The sequence below is a fragment of the Procambarus clarkii genome, chromosome 13, assembly GCF_040958095.1.
Source record: "Procambarus clarkii isolate CNS0578487 chromosome 13, FALCON_Pclarkii_2.0, whole genome shotgun sequence".
NCBI lineage: Eukaryota > Metazoa > Arthropoda > Malacostraca > Decapoda > Cambaridae > Procambarus > Procambarus clarkii.
Window position 1 is genome coordinate 15,194,294 of NC_091162.1, and position 18,608 is coordinate 15,212,901.

The window sequence follows — 18,608 nt, forward strand, 5'->3', positions numbered from 1 at the left end:
ACTAGGAAGTGAATAGGACCAAATTCTACTAATTGCTTAGTACATCATGCAATATGATGCTTTCCAGTATGGTGCACATAGTTACAAAAACTATTATCTAAATAGAAGGATGGGTTCACTAGTAATAGCCAACTCCTTCCTCTGAGCTACCTATGTGATGAGGGAGTGAATGAGCCATACTCAACAAGGTTACTAGATGCTGCATATACCTGCGTGGCTTGTAAGAAGGGTTGTATAATGCATGGCACATTCACAATAGCTGCACTAAAGTGCACAGCTCTCTTCAGGAGAGAAGGGAAGGGAATTATCAAGGGAAAAGCACCAGTCATTACGACTATATAGCACTTGGAAAAGGTCAGGATAAGAATTTGGGATGGGGAATAGGGATTTTGGAATGGGGTGTGATTTCTGGTGACAGAATGGATCATTGATTAAAACTGCTATGGCTACATGGTTGTGGCCTCAGAGGCATACATGTTAGTAGATGACAACACGAGTCATCTGCCAATTAAGAGTTTAGTGATAAACAATTGCTACTGGTCTTAACACTGCCTTGCTGTCCATATGTGTCAGAGGGAGCAAAGAGGTACAGAGATGGTGGATCATTCCATCCTTCACCTCATTTATATTTACCTAAATTTATTACTCTCTCATTTTAAATTCATCATCTTGTTCTCTCACCACTGGCCATTGGACTGGCCTGCGAGGACTGTCGTCACTAACAGTACTATCTGGAATAGAAGGCTAACCCAGTGACCTTTTTTTTTTAATACTGTAATTCCGGTATCTTTACTTCCAATATAACACTCTTGGTATGTCAAACATATAATGCTGACAAGTTATTATTCCTTGATCACTTTGCAAGTGGTCAAGGAATTACAATTATCAATCAAGTGCAGTAATTTGAGTCCAGTAATAATGCCAAGCTTCACTGATTGTATATTTTACTTTTTAAGGGCAAATTCAATTTAAATAAATTAAACCCTAGTGTTCACTACACTTACTATATGCTTTCATTGCCTAATCAATATTTATATGTAGTCCAATAAAACATGTTAAATTTTCAGAAATTAAAGAATTGTTATTCCACAGCATCAGTGTGCCAAATACAGTACGTTTTTCAGAACGTGCACAATTTTTTAAAAATCCCCACTAACTAGTTTCTGGACAAAACAATAATGCACAAATCTAACCATTTCTGCCCATCCTCCCTACAGGTGTTGGCGAGGTTGCCGCTTGTCTCAATCTAAACTTGTTGGCCTTATGAATTTTTCCAGTCAAAGTGCAAATCAAAATAACCTCTTTGACAAGGGCCATCTATTTACTCTTCCCACCTATCCTTTCTCCTTCTACCCCTCCAGACCCTTTTCATCTCTGCTATGTTTTTTCTCGTATTATCCCTTGTGCTCCTCTTCACTTTCCTTTCCCTCAGCCCAAGTCTCGTGTCCTCCTCCAACTTTTCCACACAAGAAGTTTTTAAGATTTATAAGGAAAGGAGGAGTGAGGTTAGTTTAACAGACACCATAGCAATAGTAACGGCTTACACCTTTTCCATTTGTTGACATTGCAGTAGATTGGTACCCGGGACTTATTGTACTGTTGTGCATGCATCCTAGGGAAGGCGTGTCATTGATTACAAAACCCTTTTTTAAGCCTAACAGCCTGTCTCAACAAGAAAATAATTACCAAATCTTTACATTTAAAACCTTGTAAAGAAAAAGGATGTACTCTACAATAACATTATTCTTCTGAAGCAATACCTAAGCAGTTCAAAAAAAAAAAAAAAATAAAATAAAAAATAAAAGTCGCAATCCAGACCGTTCCCTAGCAACAGGGTATAGGAGTATAGAAAGTTTGGGGGTTACATATTCACTGCAGCAATATTGCTCAAGTCATACTTCCCTAACAAAAGTTTAAATTGGTTCTTAAAATAGTCACTAGAGGAAGTGAAGAGGGTATACATTACAATTTCATTGAGAAGCATCCTTTTACCAGACTTAGAACTCTCCTTCCCTCAGTTCATCTTAATCTCAGCATCAGTGGATGTTAACCCAAATAATTGCTGCACAATATCTTGAAGTTATCTCGAGATGATTTCGAGGCTTTTTAGTGTCCCCGCGGCCCGGTCCTCAACCAGGCCTCCACCCCCAGGAAGCAGCCCGTGACAGCTGACACCCAGGTACCTATTTTACTGCTAGGTAACAGGGGCATAGGGTGAAAGAAACTCTGCCCATTGTTTCTCGCCGGCGCCTGGGATCGAACCCAGGACCACAGGTCCAGTGTGCTGTCCGCTCGGCCGACCGGCTCCCAGTCGGCCGACAAACCAACACTCGCTGAATGTTTTCAACAAATGCATATTAAATTTACAAAAAAAATTATCTTGGCAATAAAACCATATTTTTATATCTTTTTTTTTTATTTGCATGTGGTGAATATTTATAATTACTGTACATAGTCCCCCTGCTCATCAAGCCTGTTGTGCAGTGAGTCAGGTTTATCACAGTTCAGTGTACTGTACAGGTATTCCATATATATAAAAATGTGACAGGTACATGAAAATATAGCAAGATACAGCAGTCGGAATTATAAATGTAATGAAAGAAATACTCCAGAATTTAATCGTTCCCAATCATGAATCGCTAATTCAACACCCATAAACTTATAACTCGTGAAGCTACTTTAAAACATTTTAATTTATATAGAACATTACTAAATAAGCCTTCTTGTCTATGCCATATTTGCCTGGACAAGGGCACACTTTCAAGGAATGACAGTACCGTATTAGCTTCGGTTAACCTGCAAAGCACAGAATTCTTAAATACATATCAAATCTTTATACAAATACAGTAATGACAAATAGTGCTATATATATTTGTTTTTTGTTACAAAAGTTTGAGCAACTATTATTTAAAATAAAACATTCTATTTAGAACAAAACATTAATGGAGATAAGGAAAAGATGTCAGTTATAGTGATGTCACCTGGTTTCAGTCATTACTACATAGGGCCATATCAGGGGCTAGAAAAAATGTATCAAAGTGGCAATTTAAAATTAATTTCAGCCACCAAATATAAAACCTCTATAAAAATTTATGTACAATGTTCAAACTCATAGGCAGCTACATTGATTTCACAGAACAGAGGTCTGTGTAAAGTGGCTGTATACCAAAACAAAGCAGCTGTAGCAACTCTAAAGTCCTTCATATTTGAGCATTTACGAATCCTAAAGTTGTTTAAAAACACAAGAATAAACTGTGGAAGACCTATTGGTCCATAGGAGACAGCTTCTATTTATACCCCCCAAACTCGCTCACATGTGTCTAACCTTCACTTTAAACCAATTGTCTAGCTGATGTATCGTAACTTATTATTACCTTGGCTCTAAACTCTATATTTGTTAGCATTAAACCATCTTTCTTCCATTTTACAAGTACCCTGTGTATCTAAATTGTCTTTTAGCAATTTTCAGTCTCCTGAATTTATTTCACACCCTAATTTTGAATAGTCTGCAAATAATACTGTTCAATCACGTGTGTCCAAATTTATATATATATTAAAACAACCATTTATTTGATTTATTGTTTCCATTGAAATAACAATGTCCTAAACCAACTTAAGATAACCTCCCAAAGTCAAGGTATATAATGTTGCAATCCTTCCCACTACCGAAAGCTTGAATAATGCTGGAAAAGAATGAGCAAAAATTGAGTGGCCCTTAGTAGTTTCCATGTACCTTTTCATGCATTAATGAACATTTCCAACTTTTTCCAATAACAGTGTATATTGCAACCCAACCTCCTGTTTTGGTAGTACTTATAGTAACAATGAGGACCACAGTATATATACCAAGGTACAACAAAATTAATCAGTATTAATCTGAACTATTTTGTTTGACAAACTGGGAACCTATTTTTTTTTACTTGTGTTGCTTTGACAAACAAAATTAACCTTCCTAGGCCTAATATATGATATCCGAGGCCTAATATATTACACGTGCGCTATACTAGGTCTAGGAATATTTAAGCTTGTTTTTAGATGCATTTATTTTAAAAGAATTCATTAGAAGTCAGTATACTACTACTACTACTACTGTGTCTAAAAGCTAAGTACGTACAAATTCGTGACTATTGACGACCGTCACAATACGGACTAAACAGGAGAATGAGTCGATATACCAGTATGATTTAGTTTTAGTTTAAGGCAACAGTTGTCAGTTCTAGCAAGGCTAGATATTCGCATTTAATAGCATAAAATATAGAATAGTAAAGAGTGCAGTTGCAACAAGTGCCTTGAACATTTGTAGATCCTAAAAGTATTCATATTTGCATCAGGTTATCACTTGTGAGCTGCATTCCATAAATGAAGCTTTTATATTTAAATTTAAAGAAATACTGTACAGTATATGGAATTTAAAATTAATTTATCACTATTATAAATAGTTAAAATCTATATAGGTCTTTAGTTCTAATCAGACACTACATGCAGTATTTTATCATATGGGTACTTTTAGTGTGCCTTAAGCATGTGACTTGGCAGTTACAGGTTTAAACTGCTCTAAGTGAAGAAGCATCATTATAGACAATAACAATTAACAAAGTGGAAACAAGTTTTTTTTCCCCCTAAAGAATTCCAAACTTATAAAATAAGTGTGTAGGTTAAACGGACTACTGGTACCTTCTACCAAACCTTGTAGCTGTAGTCAAGTGTTTCGAGGGCACTTTTCTGAAAACAAAAAATCTAAATTATAATTTAAAATTCTTAATGTAATATATAAAGAATAATTTGACCGAGACATGAATTTTGCTGAAGCTTGGGGAATGGCATTTGATATACAGCGCTCCATTCATTACCATGCAATCAATATTCCCAAGGCAGCATCACAACAATATTCAATAACTAAACTAAGAACCATTCTCACAAATTTAAAGTGTTAAAACCGTCTTGGAAGTGGAATTAGCAATTTTACAAGTCTGGTCTCATTTACTTTAAACCCTTTTATGTTAAAGGGTCTACCTGACAATTTGAAAAGTTGCTACTTTCATTTTATAAGTAGTTTAACCTGTGTTAACAAATGAACAAGTTTCACATGCTGTGGAAAGTAATGATAGTAATTTTTTTTCTAGCATGCATTATCATACAGTATGTATATATGCCTTTTGGTCGGTCTGTTTCCCCTAAAACTTTTACTTATCTAAGAATTTTTAATCACTGGACAATTTGCTTAATTCTCCAGGTTGGTTATAATAACCAACCTAAAGTGTGACAGCTGTTTCCTTGTGCAGTATGTACAGTGTTTATGTACAACTCCTGCAATACCTGTCGGTGATCTTATCTGTGCTGATGGGACTTCAGAGCCCTGAGAAAAGACCTTTTTGTGCTCCAAATCAGAAAGCTCAATTGATTAAATGACAACCAATGAAACTGTGGTCCCTTTATCTGCAAAAGTGGTACATTCCTGAACATCCATGTGCCAAGTGAATTCAATCACAGATCATAACAGAGTAATGTCAAAATTCCATTACTGTATTTGGGAGAACTTTGTACCAAATGTATATCAAGTTTAAATCAAATTTATGGACAAGTTTCCAAAATTTATGATTTGAAGGCAAACCTGGATAAAGGGGTAATGGGCAGTATATTTTCCATTATCCGAACAAGCACTTTGTGGTGAGGTGACAGGGATGCCCATCTGTTTACAAGCAGGTAGAATTACTGGTTTGGGCCCTATCCCATGGTTAGGTTGCAGCCCTACCTCATCTTATTGTTAGTCTAATTATTAGGCTTCAGTGTAATGCTACACTTTTGGATGCACTGGCTTGTTCTGACTCTAGACTGTTTAGTACATCACCTGGGTCCTTTCTTCTTGCTTGAAGCCGACGTTCTGAGACCCTCGTGGAATACCTTCCGTGTAGGGCCCTGGGTTCACCCCTCCACCGCCCCTCAATGGCCCTGCCTGGAGCCGTCTCCTACTTCGGTAAGACACCTTTCAATGATTTTTCTATTTGGTTTTTTCCCATTCAAATGGAGGCCTCCATGGGGAAAACACTGAAGGAAGTTTGCTCATCAAGATAATTGAAACACTCCATCCTGAACAGAACCTCTGTTTGCTCCTGTTCTTGCCACTTTGATCCTGGTTTTCCTGAGCATGTTAGAATGTCTTAGTATTTTAGTGCAGTTGGGCAGTGGCTAGTTCTTGATAGCTGAACAATGGCTTTCTTTACAATTTCAATTATCACCGAATTTTGAAGAGGTTCACTCTTCTCTTCGGTGTTATAGCAAGCACTCTTCCTGATGGATCGAGATATTTTTCCATCTCCTTGCCAATAAACAACCTGGCAAGACCATTTTCACAGTTTCTGGTCACAATTTGAGCAAGCGTTCATGAGTGCTTAGCATGTAAGCAGCATCCCAAGTGGAGTCTCGGCCATGGCTAGGTGATCAACCAAGACGCACTCAGAACAGAACATTGACACATCTAACAAGTTTTTGCATATATACTTTTAGACATAAATGGCAACTTCATTGCATGGTAACATTGGGAGCATTCTGCCTGTGAAGACAGTTGAGGTTTGGGAAGCACATAAAAAATGTTAATACTAGGTCCTGGTATTAGTTCATATAAAAAAAATCTTTCCTCCTCACTATGCCTCAAAAAAACCATGCAAGCTATTCAGTAACGTAAAAGATGCAGATGGTAATTTTTAAAGAAAGTTATTTAACCCCACAAGGCATCCATCACTCAGGATAATACAGTACTATAAATATCAGAAATGTTTAGTGAATACAATTTTGATGCAATTGGTTTTAAGTGATTGATCAGATTTGGGATGCAGCATAAAATTGAGATCAGTTTTTTTTATACGTTCAAACCTCAACCTGCATATACTGTACAGTATTTGAACAATGTATGAGTAGAGCAGAAAATAATATGGGCAAAGTAACCACACACACTCCCCAGCTCTTTCTGGCTTCATACAGTGATTGGACAGCATGGCACCAATAGCATCTTTTTTTTTTAAATGCACAAGACCACAGATGTAATGTACCGTATTTTAATACCTATACAGCCTTTCCACTACTACTACACAATACAGCATATATACTGCAACAAAATAAATCAAATTTAATTTTAATCCATACATAAGGCATTCATTTACAGTACCTACAGAGAAAATCTAGCACATTACTTTAAAAGTTTGAGAGACATGTTTATACTTACGGATATGCACATAAGAGGTCTCAAGATGCAGCTGCTTATTCATAAAGCTTGATAAAATTTTTGTGGAACTCTCGGAACTTTTCAAGCATAGTTTTGAGCATCTCGGGCTGGGGTAGAATAGTGGTCCTGACAAGAGAAATAATGTTCAGTAGAAAATTAGTACACAAAAAATATACTATAAATGATAATTTAATCCATAACTAGAGTAGATTTTTTTTATTGCTGATCGAGCAAGGTATCCATAGGCTGTCATACCAGAATATAAAAATATATGAAAATGTGGTATAATGTGTACAAGGGGATGCAATGATTATGGTAACGATTAGTTACCGATACATTGGTACACTTCTATCTAGTTCTGCGCAGTATCTAAAATTTCATTTGATATTTCAATACTGTACTTCCACCCATACCCCCTCCCCCCCAAGAGATGGATACAGGACGTGATGACTACTCCCGTAGCATATCTTCAGCTTACCCTGCCAGTTTTCCATGGAACATTAGCTGCCAATTGGCTTAAAACCAGCTCCCTAATAACTGCCGAGTGAACATTAAAAGACCAGTGGCCTTTAGCCATCTCCTATCTTAATTACTGTGCTTGATATATTTCAAGCAAACACATCCTTCTCTTCTAAGTGGGATGAGACATGGAGAAGACTAAAGAAATAATAACTCTCCTTAATGTGACACGAGGTATTTGTGGCATGATTTAAACTTATAAAATTCAGGGAAACTGATAAGGCAGACAAACATTATTTGGAATGTGTGGTAATGAACAAAGGGGTGGACAGATGGAAACTAAAATATCCAAACGAGCCACAGATCTCGAAAATAATTTGTTCTATTTCTTTTTTCATTACTGTATAGACATGTATATTTATCAAGTCTAACTGATGAACACCTGTTGTATGGACACTGCATGTATGCAGCCATACCTGCAGCAGTATGCAGGTATGTATACTGTACTAGCATTGTAATATAATATAGCAATAAATATTGCTATATTTATGCATTGCTATACTAGCAATGCATAAATTTTGCACTGTTATAAATTAATGAATTCTTATATTATCATTACTTTATGTTGAGAATGCTGTAAAGAAACTTCTTATTTAAAACACACTATTAAATTATTTCAAATATAGCTGTATATGTGAAACCATCTCCAAAAGTCAAATGTTAAAAAAAAAATTGCTTGAAAAGTTAAGACTGCATTGTAATTTCACATCTCACATCATCGTGGCTCAAGTGGGGTAAAGTAGCTGATCATGACAGGTGTTTTATTAACCTCTAAAGCATACAGCATACATCTGAACAATTGCCATTAAATTAAAAAGGACTTTGACAGTAAAATCTCAGATTATTCTGGTATTGAACTTCTTTCCAAACACATAAGTAGTCTTATTATGTTCAAACTTAATGCCTGTGTATGCCAACTTAGAAGAAATAGAAAAATTGTTTTAGCTTTGTAACAAACAATTACTGACCTGAAATGGTATGTTCCTGGGCGCTGTCCAAACCCACTGCCTGGAATAATACATATGCCAGTGTTTTCAAGCAACTGGAATGCATAGAACACATCTGGTGCTTGACCTGCAGCTTTTGCAGCTTCTATAGCTCTCTCTGGCAACATGATCTACAAAGAAATATGTTATGATAAAATATCTGGGATTTTAACAATCATTATCACAGTTCCCACTTTCATGTGGCAAGAACACATCAATATGTTTTATTTTTAAAATAGTAAAAGAAGGTTTTAGTTATTAAGTAATATTGTTTAATAGTCCTCTTCATTAGTTCTTCCACTGCAGTTCACATTCCCTCTATGTTCTGTAGAGATTCCCTCTGGCTCCTTGGAGCTTACCGGGCTGATATGCATGTATTAGACTGTGGCAATCCTTCAAATGGAGTTCTAGTGCCTACCGGGGACCACGAGCTAGGACCTGGTCCCCTCAGAGAGGCACGAGGAGCAATAACTTAAGACACCACCCCCCTCCCTGTGGTTGGAAGCATTCCATGTCTGTCATCGACTGGATTAGGCACTCAGAAAGGTAGGTGTCCCAAAACAGACTTCAGCTGGTGAAACATTGCTATCCCCATCACCTCCACCCATTAGACTTTAAAAAAAGGTGGAGAAAATACTTTTCACTTCCCTAACTATTTAACGTTCTTCTACATACCTTAAAATTTCCATTTACCTGTCCACAAGTTACCCTACTAAACTTACTTCCTTTGCAAAGAGAGATTCCTTTTTTCTAAATTACTTTTAATTTTTATCCCTGGCCCCTCATAATTTTTCTGGTAAATCTTTTTCCATACCTTTAACTCTGATCCCATTCCCATTATTATTGTTGTTTCACTTCTGTTAACTTTATACAAACAAAATCTTAATTTTTTTTTTCAACTACTCTTTCACCACCACCACCTGTCACTAAGTACTTCCTCTCCAGAAGGAGATTCCAATGAGGCAGTAGGAAAAGGGCCCAGGTCAAATTACCAACAGGAGCTGCCAGTGTTAGCATCCGGAATATTCACAAGGGGGGTCAAGCAGGAAGCAATTTGTCTAATTATCACGGAACATGACTCATCAGGTACAAAGCTAACACTTTACTTCGGTTAACAAGATGCTGTAGAAGAACTTTTAATTAAATCATGGGCTTGGCTACCCATCAAAATATGGGTTTGGAGATGAAGAGATAAGGCATGCGAAATATAAACAGCATATACAACATCCCTACATTCACAACCAACTCATGAAGGAATATTAAAAACCCTAGAAATAGTAAAAGACAAAGATAAGTCACTACCCAAGTGCCTGATGGCACTCCAGGGACCAAAGAGATATCTACCAGGTACTTCTCAATGCTCATTTGATCCATAACCTTTGTCAATAGACAAGCCAGTCAATTCGTTCCAGCTGCACTGAATCTCTTGTTTTACCCCACACACACACACACACACACCCAAGCAGCAAGTTGCCCCCCTCCACCCCCATACAAGGTTGCAGAATCTGGGTAGATCACTTCCAACAGGAAGAGGCATGCACAAGAAATATATACAATTAAAATGCAGAATGTGAAAATGAACCAAGCCAACAAGTTGTGCTGGCAAATTTATGTAGCTGAAAACTGACGAGTACATAAATGTATTATCTGCTGAAGGAAACAAATGTAGCCAAAGTTATGCTCTGCTGCAAGGCATGTTCCCTGGTACAGGTAAGCCAAAATTGATAGCAATCAATGTATGAAAAAAATGTATGAAATAAATTTGGCAGCAAAAGAATTAATGAAAAAATGAGTCACTAAGCTAATGACACTAATTATATCTTGGTAAAGGGACATTCCTAAACAGTAAAAATACTGTACTTTAATTATACTGTACATATATATAAAAAAAGGGATCATATTGCATGCTAGTATTTTCTACTCTAATACAATCAGCTACAATAAGATCAGTTTACAAACCATAACCAGTAGAGGCTCTTAAATGAACAGAGCGAGTTTTGGAGACCATGTATTTTAACAGGCATCCCCAATACACCTTGCATAACTACTTTATAAACTATGTTCTTTACCTGTGGGAATGCATACATGGCTCCTTGAACAATATTGCACGACATTCCTGGAACAGAATTAAAGGTTTCTACAATCATCTTCGCCCGAAGAGCAAGAGACGAGAGAACCTCATTTTTCTCTTCCATGAATTGGTCATATGAAGGCTCTCCCTCCTGGGGTGGATTCACAACACACTCCATTACAGCCTGAAAATATTAAATTTAATTAAATATATTGTCCAGTGCAAAACAGAAGACTCTTTAAACCTACCAGTCACTCGGTTATATTTTATATCTATTTTAATGATGTGAAATGTTTAACTATACAGTTTCTTTAAGGGTGATCAAGACTAACATCTATACATAGTAATGCTGTACCTGTTGAAATTAAATTCCACAATACTTACTTTATAGAATACACTAACAATACCTTGTGACTTACCTGGCCAAGGGTTGTTGGGCATAGCTTGGCAGAGATGCTTTTGAGGTACATTGCCTTAACTTGTGGGTCTACATTTATGAGCTCAGCATAGCCTCCCCTCAAACCACACTCACCCATGTATCCTGAAAGACATTTTTCATGCATATGGAATCAAAAATAATATGCAACACTGGTCATGGAAAATAATAATACGTTCTTTGTTGTACTATGCACATCATTTGTAATGCAAGAAAAAATGATGCAGTATTTTCCATTAAAAATCAACTACTAAACGAAATGACCAGCTTAAAACTTTTAAAGCTCATCCAAATGAGATTTAAGATATCAATACTTTAAGGAAATACTTTACATGTTCAAGCTTTGAAAATGCCAGAACAAAATCTTAAACCTGTAATTTCTTCACCCACTTCATACAATGGTGGAATTTAACAGATTTCATTGCAACTTTTATTAAGGAAGCATGCACACGGCATGATCCATGAAACCTGTACTCTAATCCACATGAAGCAGCAAATATATTCCAAACCATATACAATATACTACCATCAGAAATAAAACAGATTCAAAAAGAGTATATTTGACTAGGTTAAGGCAACCATTACTATTTAAATTTGTGCAAATGAGTAACTGCAGAAAACTATGGTTTTATAGATCATATGGAAATTATTGTATTATTTAGTGTACAATAACTATTCAATGATTTCCCAAATAAGTCCTATAATAAATGATAGTGCATTTCATAAAAGACATTTCTATCTCCTTGTATTCACGCAACTTTAAACATCTGGAGCAAGTTTCTGCAAACCCAACATGAAAAATCTCTTCACGCTGACCACTAGACTTCAATGTGTGTGTGCGCAGGTTTATGTTACTTGCATTCAAGTTCTTCAAACCAACTATTAAAGTGCTAGTGTTATGTATTATTGGTCTGAATAAAGCTAACTTATGGATCCACACAATCCCCCTCACATGTACCCAACATACCTCTACTGCCCCACCTGTCCCCAGCCCCTATTCTCCAGCGCTCACCTCACTAAAATGATGTACAGTACTAAATTGCTCGAACTTAACCTAATTGAGGACCCACAAATAGGAAATGGGGCACGTTAATATTGCGAGCTGCTATGATTTTTAGTACACTTTTTAGCCGGTGGCAATTTACTGTACAGGTATACATCAAAATGCGATGTACTGGGTACTATTTGAGGGGACAGGTTGCTGTCCCACCTACCTATTACCTTGACAGAATATAGTAATTCATTGTACAGCCACTAACAATTCATTAAAAACCGTGCCAATCCTATCTTGGCACGGTTTTACAGATCAGCCCATCCTCCTGTTTTTGTAGTACTGCACTTTTAGTAACGACGAGGACCATAGTATATATATTGACGTACAACAAAATTAGAAAGCAAAAATCTGAACTACTGAGTTGGACAAACTGGGAAAATTTTTTTTTTACTTCTGTTACTTTGATAAACTAAACTAACCTAACCTTCCTAGGCCTAATGCACAATATCTGAGGCCTAATACTGTACATGTGTGTGCTACACTAGGCCTAAGAATATTTAAGTATTTTTTAGCTTCATTTATTTTAAAAGAATTCCTTACTGGTCAGTATACTATTAATAAAAGCTAAGTACGTACGAATTCGTCGTGACTTGACGACAATCGCAATAGGTAATATATAAAGAGGAGGACGAGTTGAACAGATTGCTTGCTCTGTCAAATATACATGTTATATTTATACTACTTTTCAACTTTACAGTAAAGTTGAATAAATAATATATAGCATGTAAAAGAGCAAACGTTAATCAAGATACATACTGACAACAAAATTAGGTTACTTGTTGTACAAGATTTTGGTTTAAAACATGACCCAGGATGGGTTAATCATTTCAACATCTCTTCTTGGATAGGAAGAGCTTTAATTACCTTTTGAGCAGGACATGAAAGAAGCGAGTTCCATTGTGTCATATGGAGCACCCATTTCCATTATAACCTTCTTGAAGGAATGAAATTTACAACCCTCTGCATATACATTGTCTTGGTACACCTGTAACAAACAAATCAGAACCATGCTTAATATGCAGCTGTATAAACTGTTGAAGTCTATATATAATCAAGTATATGTATGAAATATACAGTATATCTTTCTCCCTTTTGTATAATTATTATAAAAGTTTCAAACACGTACCTGGGAGTTTATTAACTCATGGGTTACAGTTCGGGATAGGTTAGTTAACACCATTACACCCCAATACCCACCATCTCAAAACTTTCCTTTTTTAAAAAGATTTTACTAATTTGAATTTCCATCCTTAATTTGTTCTTTCACATTGTCATACCACCACCTTACAATCCTGCCCATGCTTCCTAGTACCTTACTAGGTGTGGGCCCCAGATTACAGTATTCTGACCTTTAGTGAGAAATTTTTGGAAGGGTGCCCAGCCCAATCTCTATACAGTATATTAGAGAAAACACTTGTTTGGTATAATGCATTGTATAGCCAAATTCATTCTCACCTCATCGGCAAAAAGGAAGAGGTTCTTCTCATGGGCAAATTTAACAATGCCTTGAATATTCTTTTCACTGAGTACATTTCCTGTAAAGTCAAAGGAAAAGGTTACATGGGGCCTGTAGAAGTAAAAGCATAATAAATTTAAGTGTAAATTACATAATTTTTTTTTTAGTAGATCCAACTGCTCCCTAAAGTAATATATTATTATATCTTGGACAAGAGTGAGCAATTGAACACTGGCTCCAGCACCATCTGAAACACTAAGAGAACAATTTCATTTGGCAGGTCAAATCAGACTCCAGAACACTTATAAATATGCCACTCTAGACTTGCTAATTACCATTTGGCCAACCTGGTCACCTACACTGACCACTAACAGGAGGCAGCACAACTGTCCCCAAGCTTGGCTACCTTGGTATAACCTATGGTTTTTAGTGTTATTACCATAGGATGGCACAAGATATTCCAATATAGTATCCAGGTTTTCATGCAATTAAATCTATTTCAAATGCAAAGTGGGTCATAAAGTACCGTACATTGCCTATACAGTATATTAAAAGTACTGTACAGTATAAACAAAGCAGTATAACTTTTCCAAGTGTGACTGAGGTTATCACACATCGGTCAGCGTTAGAGCAACTACAAGAAGTATGTACACTGTATGAAATAAAGCGATTTTTATTACCCTTCTGGGTGTGCATGTTAGAACACACAATATCTAGGGAGAGTAGGGGGGAGGAGGTGAACATGAATGCAAGGAGAGTAGAGCCCTTATTGGTGATTAGTAGTAGTATTGTGCAGTATTCAATGATTGACCCAAGGACGTATTCAAGTTTTGTCTGCCATTGAAGGAGCCATTGACATGACTAGAATCTTACAACAATTTTAGACTAATAGACCACAACTCATTATTCTCTTGGTTATAATGACTAAGCATACATAACTGCTTACTAGGTCAGCTATGACTTATTGTGTAATAAGATTTATTATCCAAGAAATAAGCATTATGATTGTATAGCCAGTAAGAGAATAATGGTTGTATTCCATGAAAGAGCAAGAGAAAACACCATTAATCCCAATGAGATTACTATCTTGGTAAAGAAGTTTACAGTACACACAAATTATTGCATATATATATATATATATATATATATATATATATATATATATATATATATATATATATATATATATATATATATATATATATATATATATATATATATATATATATATATATATATATATATATATATATATATATATATATATATATATATATATATATATATATATATATATATATATATATATATATTATATATATTATATATATATATATATATATATATATATATTATATATATATTATATATATATATATATATATATATATATATATATATATATATATATATATATATATAATATTCATTTATTTTTTTCAAAATAATAGTGACTACTTAGCCATCTACTGATGCTTCAAAAGACCAATAGTAATCATTAGTACACTGTATTGAACAGAATGATAACTCATTTTGAATTAATCTAGTAATAGTGAACATGCAACAAGTCTGGAAGCAAACGTGCCCAGCTTGGAACAAGCATCCATTATCCCCTTTGCCCCCTCACATCTTTCATGCATATGAAACACGAAAGAGAGATGTTCATAGGATTAAATACCATCTACAACTTAGGCCCAGATATGACTTAAGAAGCCAAGGGCAAGTCTCACCAGATACCCGACAGCTGAACCTCACTCCCTGAATACTAGTACCACCACCAAGTGCACACAGGTAAGCCCATCTGACTACTCCTTTAAATAATATCAATAAGATTGAAACTGTAAATAATCAAGTTTTATTTAAAAAATGAGCTAAACTCGAATTTTTGTTAATACTTCTTAATTACAGGTATATTTAAAAGAAATCTTAACCAAGTGTTGATTTAAAGCTCCTCTCTTTTTAAATACGAAATATTAGGACAAAAAAGCATGCAAATACTGTACAGTATGGAATAGTAGCCAACCTGTTGGGTTGCCGGGATTAATAACGACCAAAATCTTTGGACTGCTCACTTCCTTCGCTTCCTCATATGCACGCTCCAGCTCGGAAATATCAAGCCCCCAGTTAGTGGACTCGTTAAGGTAATAACCAATCTGTAAAGTAGGATAAAAAAATTATGATTTGTTTACATTTTTTAAAGCACGACTAAACTTTTTATATTTAGAGCCTCTTTTTGTCATATGTCTACTGTTTAGAGAAGCACATACCTGGTGGAGATCAAATTCAGCAATGGTTGCAGAGTAGAGTGGGTACTGGGGGATGGGGATCATTACTCCTGGCTTAATGCTATTGTCATGCTTGATCATCATCTTCATTATTCCCTGGAGAGACCAATAAATAAACTTTAGATACCACCTAAGAAATAACATGTATGTGTATACAAGTGTATTTGCACAGTAGGCATTGTGCATGAGTAATGCATTATATATTCTTGCATGCATGTGAAAGATTAATTTTAATTTGCCTTTTCTAAAGGAATTTGGCAATAGCCAAAAAATGAGAAGTTATTCACAAATCCAGAGCGGTTCCAAAATTTAATGATCTGGATTCTGGATGTGCCACTGCACATAATCTGATGCAGTGCACAAAAATTTTTGAAGAAAAGCTATTATGGTAATTAGGCAACTACATTTAATTACATAAAACAGTTTAAGGGAAGGGAACTATCAGGAGAAATTGCCAAGCCATTTCACCTAAATACATGTATAGCAATTTGAAGGGATCAAGATAGGAATTTGGGATGGGAGGAAGGAATGGTGTCCAACCACTTTGACAATCGAAGATTGAACGCCAACCTGCATGAAATGAGACCATTGCTCTACCCTCTAGCCTAAGCAGTTGGGCAAAAAACTAAATTTATGGAAAGGAATATTTAAAGAAATTAGCCGAAAGATGAAACGTATACAAACCCTGATTCCTTCAGAGGCACCAGCACAAAGGATAATATCTTCCCAATTTGAGGGAAACCCATCTCGTTTTGCAATATATTGTGCAACGTGGTGCCGGATGATCTCTATTCCAGCAGAGTCACTGTAGGAGCCGAGAGAGCTGCCCTTACAACCATCCAGTATCCCACGAGCACGCGCCTTAGCATCGGAGGGAATGCTGGGGTCATCCATGAGAGATGGCATTAAGCACAAAGATACCACCTGCAAGAAATCATGATTAATTTATCATACAGTATTTGCAAAACAAAAAGCAAAATTCAATAGATGAAACTTACCAAGTGCAGTATAATGCAGTAATATTTTATTATTATTAACCCCTTGGCAGCCAACAATGTTCTTAAGTATTATATGGTAGATTAATAATTACCTTCACTAGTTCTGTTTATAAAAAAAACCTAATGCTTACAGTTATAATAACCTCAAAATGTTTATGGAAAGACGTGTTTAACTATTAGGACCTAAAACCTGTCACGCCATGAACATTATGACATCGCACACCTCATCCACACCATATGTAAAGCAAAATTTTATATTTGTTTTGAATAAAATTAGGTTAGGTTAAAGAGCAGTGATGAAATAGCAGACACATACTTTTCTCAGGTCTTAGACAATATACTCTATTTAATTGAGATACGTTCTGTATTAAAATTCAGCAGTTTAACCCTCTGGCTGCAAACACCATGGCTGCAAACACCATTTCTTAAGCCCTATCTACCTAGAGCTGAAATGCATCCTCCACCTGCTCTTTCCAACTGTAGTGAAAAAAATTATACAATAAGTTCTTGGTACAGTAGCTAGTTTTTTATCTACACTGTGTAGATAGAATTTCATATAAGGTAGCAGCCCATTGCTGTGTATACCTAAGCTTGTTAATAATAATAATAATAATAATTAAAAAATTATTGGTTTCATCACTATTTTCTAGCTGTTGTTGTTGTTAAAGATTCGCTACCTGGAACAAAGTTCTAAGTAGCACGGGCTATGGATTTTCTAGCTGAAAATATAGTTCAAATGTCCTATAATTTATGTGGATGGAGTGCAACAGAACATTTAGTATACTATCCATGCACTATCTACTGTAGGCAAACTAGATACACTGCAACAATTTTTAATTCATATTTTTCGATAAAAAATATAAAAAAAATTGAATATGGTTTTTCTCTTATTTTTGTTCACATTTCATCCCTTATAATAATGCATAGTTTACATGTGGTAAGGTCTGCATCTGCAGGTAGTGCAAACTTAGAGGAAATGAAAGTGAACAAAAGGATCCTTAGTAGGAAAGAAAAAAAAATATCGCCTTGGATAAATGTTCCCAGAGTGGCTGTGACGTCACGGTTGCCATGACAACCAGGTCCAGAGGCACCCAAGCGGCCGCCAGCCCCTCTCACACACCCACAAAACGTTCAACTCCAAACGTTTCCATTCTGGACACTAACATATAAAACAGATGAATAAACAGCCTCCATATATTACAAAAGTGATTGACAACGTTTTTAATGTTTGGGGTTATGCTTATTTTGTTTTTTTACCAGCCATACTAGTGTGGCGTTTAAGTTACAGGTAATAATTAAGCTCCTTTAAATTTAAGATAGAAGACTGTGAAATGTTTCGAGCTACATAAGCAGCCAACGAACTTAGTTCATTTATTATAACAAAACTAAGACGTTACATATAATGCCGTTTAAATATGATGCATTTATTTCTTATCCATTTAAGTAACCATAACCTGCTATAACCTTAAAAAAAGTGGAATTTCAATTGCGTATCAGTGCAACGCTCCGCGATTGTGGAAAATGTATCTCCAAGCGCGGCGCCTATTGGCTGGTAATGTGGGTGTGTGGCGTCAATGAATGCAA

General features: G+C 35.7%; 1 protein-coding gene across 1 annotated transcript in view; it reads right to left on the reverse strand.

Annotated features, from left to right (window-relative positions):
• Positions 1 to 2,397: 2,397 nt before the first annotated feature.
• LOC123757118 (alanine aminotransferase 2) overlaps positions 2,398 to 18,608 on the reverse strand; it is a 41,306-nt gene continuing 25,095 nt past the window's right edge. Inside the window, exons 3-12 of the mRNA XM_045740513.2 lie at positions 16,711 to 16,950; positions 16,009 to 16,122; positions 15,765 to 15,894; positions 13,741 to 13,820; positions 13,150 to 13,270; positions 11,215 to 11,336; positions 10,794 to 10,979; positions 8,707 to 8,855; positions 7,220 to 7,345; positions 2,398 to 4,722 (exon numbers count right to left, since the gene is read on the reverse strand). Of these exons, the coding sequence (XP_045596469.1) occupies positions 7,255 to 7,345; positions 8,707 to 8,855; positions 10,794 to 10,979; positions 11,215 to 11,336; positions 13,150 to 13,270; positions 13,741 to 13,820; positions 15,765 to 15,894; positions 16,009 to 16,122; positions 16,711 to 16,950 (1,233 nt within the window). The 3' untranslated portion in view covers positions 2,398 to 4,722; positions 7,220 to 7,254. The remainder of the gene's footprint in view (positions 4,723 to 7,219; positions 7,346 to 8,706; positions 8,856 to 10,793; positions 10,980 to 11,214; positions 11,337 to 13,149; positions 13,271 to 13,740; positions 13,821 to 15,764; positions 15,895 to 16,008; positions 16,123 to 16,710; positions 16,951 to 18,608) is intronic.